Source organism: Balaenoptera musculus, chromosome 5 (genome assembly GCF_009873245.2).
Source record: "Balaenoptera musculus isolate JJ_BM4_2016_0621 chromosome 5, mBalMus1.pri.v3, whole genome shotgun sequence".
Classification (NCBI taxonomy): domain Eukaryota; kingdom Metazoa; phylum Chordata; class Mammalia; order Artiodactyla; family Balaenopteridae; genus Balaenoptera; species Balaenoptera musculus.
This window is the reverse complement of record NC_045789.1, coordinates 47,344,376-47,356,590: the sequence shown is the minus strand read 5'-3', so window position 1 is coordinate 47,356,590 and position 12,215 is coordinate 47,344,376. Positions and strand designations below refer to the sequence as shown.

Below are 12,215 nucleotides of genomic sequence, written 5' to 3'. Positions count from 1 at the left end.
TAATTATTCGGCTACTCCTAGTAAGAGCTTCAAGAGCTAGAGCGTGCACTTTCACTTCTATTGAATGGAGGATTAGAGAATAACTAATTTCTCCCATCATGTTTATTCCCTTGCCTTTGCAGAGCCTTTGTGGAATAACAGGTTTTCTCACCACCAGGAGGCACCAGGCAATTGTGATCCACAAAGCTCAAGTTTCCAAATCTTGGAAGAGAGTAATTGTGCTGTGATGCCAAGATTTAAGACAGGTATCTTGGGACAGGCTAATGAGAATAGTTTCCGGTAAAACAGGCTCTAATTTAACAGTAGGAACATTCTTAATGAAAAGTTCCACACTGTTCAAGAATGTTTTGCTTTTTTCTGTCTCAGTCCGTGAGTTCAGGCCCCAGAGTGCCGAAGTTCTCCAAGAGCTCATGGTCGCTCAGGTCTCTGGGACAGTGGCAGGGAGATGTAACTGAAAGGGTGCTCAGGAGGGGCTGGTCTCCAAAGTACTATCATTTAACTGATCTGTGGGTTAAATAAGCCTTGAGGCATGAGACCTAGCAGCAGCCCAACCATTCCAATTCAGTTTCCCATGAAAACAATACTTTTTTCCAAACTGATTTACCATCAGTTTTTGATTAGAAAGCCTCAAGATCAAGAAATTAAAATATTATTTCTAACTTCTGTACAATCTGTAGCAACTGGACCACAAATGAAATATTCTGATTCTAGACTCAACTTTATCCCTAGCTTTCTACATAACAAAAATGTTCCTCATTTGTTAAGTGGAAGTGGGCAGGGGGTTAAGTAGCATTTATTTTAATGATGAAAATTTGTAGTTGTGGACTTCTTGGAGCTCCCACAATTCAGGAGAATTAAGAAACAGAACCAGATGAAGATTAGGATAAGTGGGATTATTTTTATGTGTATCTGCAAAGCCAGCCTCATGCTGTCTTCACCCCCAAAATAGTTCATTCTTCTATATTCCTTCTCACTCCCTGTACTTACTTACATGTAAGTTTCCCCCTTGATTGGACTATAGCGGGTAGCCAACCCTACCGTAAAAGAAAGAATTTAAAAGTCAAATGTTGACCGGAGAATACTCTGGCTCTGCTAAACCAGAACAAAATCAGTGGCTTAAAAATGACAGGTTGTCTAGATACGGGTCTGTGTCTGCCCTCACGGTTCCTTAAGCTAAGAATTTACTGTTTGGAAGGTCACAGTCCACCATGTCAAAACCTAAACTCAGTCACGTTTAAATCCCCCCTTTCTTCATGTTTTATTTTCTGCAAGCATATTAGGATTTTTATCATCTTCCGTAGTTGAAATAGCAGTGCCTAACTAATCAAGAACTTGCACTTACTTCTTCACAAGCAGGAAAAAAAGAGATAAAAAGGTTAAGGACAACTTTTATTGCTACCAGAGGCTTTTATCATCAGTACATGGTTCTGACTGCAGTACCTTCTTCAGGCTGCACAGGGAGCTCAGGACCCAGAAGTCATGAAGAGAAATACAGGTAGGCTGGGGAGGCAAGGGGATTAACTTTTATCAAGAAAAATCCTAACAGCTTAACATAAAACTAGGGTACTGAATTTAGTTATTACATGTTACAGACCCAAATCATAGAGCTGCCCCAACATCTAGACAGTCTCTCCTACTGATTATAAACGAGTGAACTGAACAGTTTTTTAAAAATCTAATTTTAGTTGTTACATGTTTCTTTGGTGAGCACCTGGATATATTAACTTTATCACAAATTCTATTTTACAAATGTCAAAAATGCTTCCAACAGGAGTGTCCTAATCACATGCCACTTTTAAGCTTCAATTTAAGATAAAAATGAAAATGTTAATTTTGTTTCCAAACCCTAGAAATTGAAAGGAGACAAACAAAAATCAACATGGTAATGGGAGTTCTTTTTCTGTTACCAACTCTGATTCATAGGCAATTCTGAAGTACCTTTTTCAGATTAAGTTGAATTTGAATCATTGATTAAACATGGCTGTCACTGAAATAATTTGTTCACTAAATTGCTAAAAATAAATTTTCAGGGTTTCCTCATCAGTGGAAGTCAGGCTATAGATCAACATGCATAAAATTCATTTAGTATTCAAAGAAGCAGCAAGCAAAAGCAAGAGGAAAATTAAATCAGGATTCTGGGACAAGGTTTGCTAGCTAGGAATTTTGGAACTTTAAAAAAAAAAACACTGAACGTGAATTTCTGACACAGGGTAATTAATCTACATTACATTTTAGCAGAGAAAAGGGTGGAAATGACAAACACTACAAAGAAATTTTTTACTTAAAAATTTTTTGATCTTGAATTTTTACACTGTTTTTGGTCTTTAAGTGCTTAAATAATGTTGAATTATAATTAGCCATACAAGTCAACAGGTTTTTTTTCTGGCTTATTTAGAATCAGCCTGATAAGGTATATACCTTTATACAGCCTATCCTGTTTTCCATGTTCCCATTCCCACAGTAGTCTACCTCAGTTTGCACTTGAAGGTAACACCTGGAGCTACATGACAGAAACAGGCTGCAAAGGTGGACAAGGGGAAGTATGTCCCTCTTGCCTTGATAAATCAGTGCCACACACAGAACCCACATTTTCTGAAGCATTATCTTCATTATAGAGCCGTTTGATCCCATCATAGAAGTCGTCCACTTCCATTTCCTCTACTTTGCGTTTAGCAGAGGTATGCTTGCACCCATTGGCAGCTGGGAGATGATGGCAGAAGGCTGCTGTACCTCTGACTGGCACTTCTGGTTTGCTGTTGTCCTTGGAGAAATCTGGGCCTGGGGCAGAGGAGGGTTGTAATCTGAACACTCCTTTGTCACAGGTCACCAGGGTGTGCTTGAGGGGACGGTAGACATAAACGGAATTTAGAGGCAGGGAAGACTGCAGAGTAGAAAGGTGACGTGCCACACGCTCCCGACAGTGGATCAACTGGGAGCTATCCATCTGAGCCAGGGGGAAAGAAAACACAAAGTTGATAATTAACATAGGCGGCTCTGTCTGTCATCTTTGCTGGCCACTTTTTCTCCCCGTGCCCTCTGCCCCCCAAGATTTCTCTCCCCACATCTTTTACCTCAAACTCGTCTACTCCTCCAGCCTATCATTTTTAGAAATTGTGTCCAAATCTGCGTTTGTATTATAAACTTCTTTGGAACTTGAATTCTTTATTTGCACTTGTATGCTGTACATCTTCATGAAAGCTGAAATTATTCTCTTTTGTTCACTGCTATATATTCCAACATATGCTTTTGTTCAGGCTATCTCCCCTGTCTAGAAGGCCTTTCACCCTACCCTCTTTGCCTCTTCCAACCTCCTTAGTGAAGACCAAGGTACAGATAAACATAAAATCCATTAAGCATTTAAAGAAGCAGACAGAGGCAAGAAAAAATTTAAATAAGGGATGGGGAAAGGCTGGCTAAGAATTTTGAACAACTTAAGTATTTTGTTTTTAAAACAGTAAATGGGAACCTTTGACAAGTTATATTTTTGTAGAAAACAGCAGAATTGACAACAATAAGAAAAAACGTTCTTGCAAGTGTTTTTAATTTGGGACTTTCACTAATTCCTTCTTATCCTTCAGGATAATTCAGGTATCAGTCCTTTCTGAAGCCACCCTTGACTCCCCTTAACCCCCCAACAAACCCAAATTTCAGGGTCATCTGTTTTTGTATCAACCTGTCATCATACTTACCACACTGTATTAGAATAATCTATTTAACCATTTATGCTTTTCTACTATAGACTACAAGATCCCAAGAGGTAGGCACTGTATCATGTTCAATTTTATTCCCTAAGTTTCTAGCACCAATGACTGTACCTGGAAGGCCTTCAAAATCTTACTTGTGATAGTCTAATTAGTTGCTCTTTGCCTTACTTTCCCTGCAATTATAGCTCTAGTCAGAATTCCTCTAGCAACATATATTTCTCCCTATTCAAATTTCTTTAGCGGCACCCCAAGTGCCTGCCGGAAATAATCTAACCTCTTTAGCTTGGTATTAAGAAGGCTCTCCACAATCTGACCCACCCCTCTTTTCCAGCCTTATTTCCTCCTACCATATCCCAATTTGTGCTCTACATTCCTGCCAAATAGGCCTGCTCTCTACTCTGCACAAATCTTGCCCTTTCTTACCTTATACCCTTGCTCATCCTGTTTCTATATGTTGAAACTGTATTACGTATTCCTTCCAGGTCTGGCTAACTGATGCCACCTCCAGGAAGCCTATCTTGACTATTTAACTATTGGGGATCACTTGCCAGTCTTATATATTCTATATATAATCAATTCTTATTCATACCTATAAAACCTGTAGCACACAGCATGACTTTGCAATACCACAGAGAAAATAAAGGAAAATAACATGCTCTGCAAGAACGTATTTGGTGACAAAATTATTTTTATCTCTAAATATACTCATTACTTGTTACCCAGGAAAGGATCGGTGGAAAGGAAGACGAAAGGCTGGTGTTAGTCACCACGTAGTACAAAGGTAAAAATGTCTGAAGTTGTCAGAAACTATACCCGAAAATGACCATTTTTAATATCTACTATTTTGTTCACTAATCTTTTTCCCCTAGTTTCAAAGGCACTAGATAACACCCTAACAGGTAAGATATTATTAACTAGTATTAGAATTTCTTTTCCTCTCTTAAAAGAAAAGAATTATATAGTAACTTTCAAGCTTACAACTGTAGGCTAGAGCTTATCATGTCCCAGGGATGTGGAACAAGCTAAGCCATGCTAAAAACGATGGAACAAAGCACACAGGATAGGGATGGGGCTTCAAAGTTCTTTAAGGCAACTGGTACTCTAGGCCAGGTACCACGCTTCTTCAAAAAGCCTACAAAAGAGAGGTAACAGAAAAAAAGACAGGAATTGGGAAGTGAAAAGAAGGCTACAGGGTAAAAATTATTATAAGTACCTAGGTTTAATGAACTGTTCTTTAACAAATGAATGACACTTAATGGCCTAGAAAAGTAAAAATATCACAAATATTCTAATGCCTTGGTCACTGGGCATAGTATCACAGAAGAATCCTGAAAAAAAGACATGTATTTCAAGTAAAAGGAAGACTATTTATGTCACTATAAACTCCCTCTGTGAAAACAGTAAGTAAATAGGGAGTTCTATTTATAGGTGAGGACTGGCAGAAAATGGGGCTAGAAAGACAATGAAGATTATGCAAACCAATACCATCTAATGAACTCTACTTCCACCCAAGTTAAGTCCTTTGTCTAAAATAATGCATCAAAATAAATTTCTTCTAATCTACTACAACCTAAATTGTTCTAAGAAAAAAAATAATATGGCCCTCATTAAGATACAGTGGAGGAAACAAAATAAGCACATATACTGGAGTTACTGCAACATTAGACACAAGTCCTCTAATGAAATTGTTATAAAAAGATTTAAAATGAACTTGTTCTGATTGCAGAGTGTCAAGAGAACATTTAACTATCTCCCCAAATTCAAATATGGTAACCATTTTAAAGCATCCCCTGCAACAACAAACAGAACTATAATATAGCTCACCAAGGAGGTAGGGTAAATAGCATTGAAAGTTTACAGAGCGGACATCCAAATAGGTTACTGATGGGAAGAGGGGATCAGAACAGCATGATGTAATTGGTTCAGATGGACCCATAAGGTTCAATGGACAGCATAAAGCACTGAAAATACCATGCAGTGCAGTAAGTAGTCTGACTTTAAGCACCTTTAAGAAGAACTAGAAGACCCTGGTGGGGAAGGTCTGCTTCCTTAACTCCATACTCTAATTTTAAACTACACCACAGCAGAAACATCTACTTTGACTAGTGCCTGACTAGGGACTAGGAAGACCACCACACTAATCTGGGTAGATTTAACATCCTGAGATCAGCAAGGTGGACCACATCAGTCAGAAAGAGGAGAACATGAGTACAGCCACAGAAGCAGAGCAATGAGAGAAGGGGTAAGAGGAAAGAGAGGGTTAGCTATCCCAGAATGATGATCAACAACAGGTAGCAAAAGAGATAAGAGGGGTGGTGATGGGGGCGGTGGAGTGGGGAGTGAGGGGACTAGGAGGGACAAGAGGAAGCTTGCCTTTCAAACCAGGGAACACTCACTGTACTTTGTCTGAAGTCCAGAGGGAACATAGGCAGGGTTGGTGATAGTGGGCCCCCTCACAGCATGAGATGTCTGTGATGGACCATTAAGCAGTCCTCTCAAACCAGGACCCTGGGAAACATGTCAGAAGTAATTCCAGCATGATCTTACCATCTGATGCAAGAACTTCCTAAACTAGAACCAGAAATCCAGGAGAAACATCTGATATTACTATGGCCTTGTCATGGGTCTAATTACAAAGATATTAGACTTGGTGTTCCTACATGAACACAGGTGAACTTGGCAAAGACAACTGAGTCTTAAAGAATAAGGAGCCACTCAGATTTGGGCCACGAGGGTTTCAGAGAATTGCTAAAACCAAGTCTCAAAATCCCTGAAGTTCTGTGACCTTACTTGTTTTAAACTGTCTTCCTCATTATAACTTGACTACTACATGAAGCAGAGACTTTTTAGAATCACTGTATCCCCAATGCCTTGATCATAGATTTCTCAATAAATGTCTGTGGACTATAACTATATACATATACAAGAGAAAGGAACAGTGGTTTTCAAACTATGTCCAAATAGCTTATGAAAGGGAAGAGGCCATGTTGAATAGGACTGCATCTGATAGGCCTGTGCCCCAAACACACATTGCAAAGTAATACTTTACTACTTAGGATTTTGGGATTGTGTGTGTACAAGATTTTGTTGGGGGTGAGGGAAGGGTTCCAGTTCTAAAGGAAACTCTTAAAACCACTGGACTAGAATCTTCAAGGTTTCTGTAGTATGGAAAAAGCACTGGGGTTTTTTTTTTAGTTTTCTTTGCTACTAACTTCTGTGTGTCTCTGAGAAAGTCCCAAGTTCCCTGGGCTGCAGCTATAAAATAAAGGAGTTGAATGATATGATTTCTAAGAAGGTTCCTTCAAATTCCAAGCTTATAATAATAATACTTGGGGAAAACAGTTTCAGTGAACACTTTTTCTAGCACCAGAAGACTTAATAAAAGAGAATAAGCAGATTCTCTAGTGTTCTTCAGTAGAGAACAAGCCCTCAAAGCTACAGAATATACATGCTATTTACATTCTTACTATTTAAGCTTCGAAGCCTGTCCTTTCTCTGTGACAGTAACTCTTCATATAGCACATTTTCTCTGTACTAGATTGGAAATAGGCACAGAGACCAAGTCATGGAGGCATTTAGAAATATGTCCTTTGTTCCAATAAAAAGATGAGAAATGTAGGAGGTAGGAGGTTCTCTTAATGTCCCTTCCCCTCCTTCTGCAGTCTAATGTAAAAGATTAATACTCAGCTTCATTTTCCAACACTCGAGGTAGGCAAAGTAAATGTTCTGTGCTACACTATTCACTTATGTGGTAGTTTATGTTAGTTTCTAAAAATTCTCACTAAATAGTAACTATCTCCTTGGGTTTATTTTCATTATAGCATTTATTTCAATGCAAAGAAGCACTTCTCAATTATTTTAATCTAACACATGCAATTAAAAGAACATAAAGGAGAAATAGCCTTTGTTACACTAACATCATGTTTCCCAGGGATACAGGACAAGCTGAGCCATGCTAAGAACAGTGGAACAAGACACATACAAGAGGAACGGAGCTCTAGTTGATATATTGCTCTGATCATCATCATCATTCTTTTTATGAAAAGACTCTCAGCCCTTCTCTGCTCACAAACTAGGGCATGATATTCTCAGCTGAGAGGTTGCACTGAAGTATACCTTACATGTCTGGGTCTGCTAACTTTTATATCTCATACCTATAAAATCGTCAATTATAACTATCCCACCAAACACCAAATTCAAGTATTCTCTCTTTTCTTTTATAGAATTGTAAGTTTTATTAGCTCAATAACTGCAGCTCTTTCCTATAGTTTTTATATTACAAAATGTTTTTAAGCTCAGAATTTAACAGACTCTGCTCTAAATAACATTCAGTGAAACAAATCAGAATAACTACTGCCAAATGAGAATAAATAGGGACATATATATTTAAAGGGAAAGTAGGTTCATAAGTCTTTTATGGACTCAGTTGGCCGAGGAGTATGGTTTGCAGCAGATCTAAACTTGTAGGTTCTATTTGGTGACATGAATAGAAGCAATAAGGCTTCTCTCCAAGTTGCTGCTAACACACAGCACCATTACTAATTTTTCATTTGAATGAGAATTTTCTCCCCTAAACTTTTACTTTTTATATAGACGGTTGATAAAAATTTAACTGACCGCTAACATTTTATATCAATTTGCAGATACAAGTTATTAACCAATCTTAAGCAAGAGTGAGAACTACCAGGACTTCAGAAAGTCCTGGAACTTCAGGAATATAGTTTCTATTTGCCAAATACTTCCCTCTCTAGCCAACAATAAATTATCTGCTTGTCTAAAAAAGTAACTTCTTGCAATTTATGTTTTTGACTTTTATAAAATGAGTAAGTCAGAAGTACTATAATGAAACCTACAAATATAGCTAGGAACGTTCTTCATACAAAACTAATCGAGAATATATTATCAAGAATCTTACTAACTTTTAAAGTAATCTAAAAGGGATGAAAAGAATCAAGAAAATACTATCTAAGCTTTAAAAGAGGAAAAAAAGACATCTAACATATAAATTTAAAGTGTGTAAAACTATACTCTTCTCTACTCTTAAAAATGAGTTTCCATTACAAGATTAAAATGTCTCTTAGTTTTATAACTATCTGCTAACCCTATGTATCCCAATAGGAGAAAAAATTTAAAATAAACACTATTTAATTAGACTGACACCTACCTGTGCTTTCTGAAGCAGTTCAATTGTAAGAGGAAGCCAATCAGGAATGAGTTTCTCCATTTCCAAACTAACCATGGCCAGGGCAAGCATGGATCCTTTGAATTGCAGAAGTTGGCTGCAGGCCATACAGTGAAGTAATTGCTTGGTAAGGACTGCCAAATGTTGAGATGGGCTCAGTTTGGGCAAACTAAAAAGTAACTGAGGCCTAGTTGACACTGCAATGGCATGGAACTAAAAAAAATAAAAAAATCACAAGAACATCATTCTAGTTTTACTCAAATGTCTAGATAAGCTATATACAGAAACTGATGTAACCTCAGGTATTACTCAATTTCTAAGTTTGCAATTTTAGCTTCAATGATTTGACATATACCCCAATTTCTCATTTTTCCTTGGCTAATTGCAATAATTTTCCTTTTCCTAAAAATCAGAACAACAACAAAAAAATGAGTGGGCAATCTACTTTTCAAGTTACTGAAATAGGACTACACATTCAAATAAGAAACTAAAAGATTTCAGGTATATTTACAATGTGAAGAAAATCCAATGGTGTGGCTGTGTGAAGATCCCAATTCAACTTATCCAGAATAATTCTCTCCATCCTCAGAATTTCAGACGAAGAACATCCACAGAAACTGTCTCTTGCCAACACCTTCAGTACTGGTATTCTCTATCCAAAGCAAAGGGGGATGGGGCAGGAGGACAGGACAGAAAAAAAATAAACTCATTTTTCAGTTTTTGCTTTGGTAAACCGAAAACAATAAAAGGATAATTTCAAAAATGAGACATGACTAATCTTTAAAGGAAAATATTTACCTCGTCTTCCTCAACAGTCTTGGCAGCTAGGAAAAAGCAGCTGATTGCAATACAACTCAGGTATTTTGGGTGGGCCTAAAATGGGGAAGAGAGAAAAAGCAACTTCAGTGATTCTTCAAAAAGTTAAAAGAGTTAAAAGTATGCACACAATTCTGTGGAATTCAATTAATCTGATTCCTACCCATTGCTTTCTAAGATCAGAGCTAACTTTTAACTTCATAACCTCAGCCTTATTATACTCTATGGAAATACTAAGACCATTCCATTGTTGGAAGTTCAACCAATGCTAGTTAGCCAAAGTTAACTTCTATCCAGCAGAGATCAGCTTGATTTTAGAAGACATTTATTTATTTAATAAAATTCCCCAAATTAAAAATATATTTGTGTTATTTTTTAAGCTAGTTTTACTCTCTTTGCCTGTTATATCAGTTAGATTAACATACTAGGTGTTAGGGGAATTAAAGAGAAAGAAGGGAAAATAAAATGAAGGCTATTAATATATTTCACATGCTTTTAAAAATTATGGGATGCTAGCAGATGAAATTTTCTAATTAAATGTTCACCCAAAAAATTATATATTCAAGATCCATGATAAGAATGAAAGGGTCCTAAATATATACAGAACCAATTAGTGGGGAAAAAACCTTTCTTGGGTTTGACACCCATAGGAGGGCTTGAATTTGCCTATTTTCCTTATCTATAATAAGTAGGCACACTTTCTACGTCATTGGTAGAATAAGGGTTTGCCAACCCAGCATCAGAATCCAATTTTAAATAATCAGGACAGGGATTTCCCTGGCGGTCCAATGGTTAGGATTTGGTGCTTTCACTGTCATGGCCTGGGTTCAGTCCCTGGTCAGGGTACTAAGATCCCGCAGCCGCTCGGTGCAGCCAAATAAATAATCATGATAATTTAGTCCAATTATATTGAATGACACAGAGATAAGTTATATAACCTAAAGAAAACCTGTTTCAACATTTATTTTATACCTAAATATTACATTCCCTTGAAGCCTTGGGGAAGGCTTCTGATGACCAGAGTATGGCCTTGATTAATTATTTAATAAACATGCCAACCAATGACCATTGTGCCTCAGTATAAGTGGCAGACTGTCTAGGAATCTTCCAATTCTCTGCCTGTATGAGAAATAAAAGCTAGTTCAATACTAACAATGTTTTTAAATAATCATTAATATTAATCAGAATATTACTGTTTAGAAAGCACTGCCATAAATATGTCCTCTTTTACAGATGAGAAAACAGTCTCAGAGGTTAATGGACACCACACAAGAGATCTAGAAAGTGAAGTCAGATCTTGTTGCTAAGACAGTTTTCCAGGTTCCCTTATTTTTCCATGTACACAACATATCAAAACCATATCCCTGAGGTAATCAGAGTTCATTACAAAGAAAAGAGTCCAACAGTTAACAACTTTGGGTAGGAAATGCAACCTCCAAATCAAGGGCACCAATAATAAATTTAGTACTGAGAAGAATCCCAACAGCAAATATATGGGTGTGTGTTTTTTAAACAAACAGTAGTTCTCAATCCTGGATGTATACCAGAATCGTCTATGTAGTTTGTTTTTGTTTATTTAAATACAGATGTCCAGATCTCACCTACTAGAGATTCAGATTCAGTATGTCTGGGATAGGGCTCGAGGTCTATTATTTTTAAAGAATTTCATAGTACCTTCTTCTGCACAGCTGGGATTGAGGTTCCATTCACTGTTGCAGCCCTTTAATGGTCTGCTTTAAGCACCTTTAAACTATGAATACATTTTAGATGAATTGTTTCAATATAGATTAACCATATCTAAGTATCTGATGCTAGTAGCATGATAGGACCCATTAAATACGCAATATGGAAGAAATGATATTTTACTTGGCAAAATTCTCTAACTGTTCCAGAAACTTCCCCTAAATCTGTTTAAAATGTTTAATAATAAGGCCAGTAAAAATCTTCTCTATGATAGAAGCTACAACAAGTCCATTAAAATTTTTGAGGAATACACAACCCAAGAAACGACATTAACCTCAAACGCATCTTTCTCTGTGAAAGGGAGATCAGCTATAGTAGGGGACTAGGGAGAACGGAGGGGGACTTGATGCTGAGATAATTGTAGGCATCTCAGATAACCCAGACTTCAGGCAATTAGTATCATAATTTAAGTTTCTTTACTCTCAAAAGTAGAAGTTTGAAACACAGAAAGGTAACTTGAGTGGCCATCCAAATTCTTCCACTCCATAATTCTTTGGCTTCTATTTTTTTATACCTAATAACAAAGAATATGGTACCCTCAGCACTGAACACATCATTCCTGCAGCTACATATTCCTAGGCATACAAATAACAACTGAATTGCTTTTCATGCCTTGCTATTGAATAAATGCTGACTTTCTGCTTTAAATCTGTTGTGGGCCTACTATGACTGATTTCACATAATATAACCAACAATATATTACAGCAATAGGGACAACATAAACCTTACCTGTAATGCTGCCATTTAACAAAAATACAACGAAGTTATTT

General features: G+C 37.1%; 1 protein-coding gene across 1 annotated transcript in view; it reads right to left on the bottom strand.

Moving 5' to 3' along the window:
* Positions 1 to 1,368: 1,368 nt before the first annotated feature.
* CCNI (cyclin I) overlaps positions 1,369 to 12,215 on the bottom strand; it is a 32,075-nt gene continuing 21,228 nt past the window's right edge. Inside the window, exons 4-7 of the mRNA XM_036853814.1 lie at positions 9,685 to 9,759; positions 9,398 to 9,538; positions 8,869 to 9,099; positions 1,369 to 2,944 (exon numbers count right to left, since the gene is read on the bottom strand). Coding sequence (XP_036709709.1) covers positions 2,501 to 2,944; positions 8,869 to 9,099; positions 9,398 to 9,538; positions 9,685 to 9,759 — 891 coding nt within the window. The 3' untranslated portion in view covers positions 1,369 to 2,500. The remainder of the gene's footprint in view (positions 2,945 to 8,868; positions 9,100 to 9,397; positions 9,539 to 9,684; positions 9,760 to 12,215) is intronic.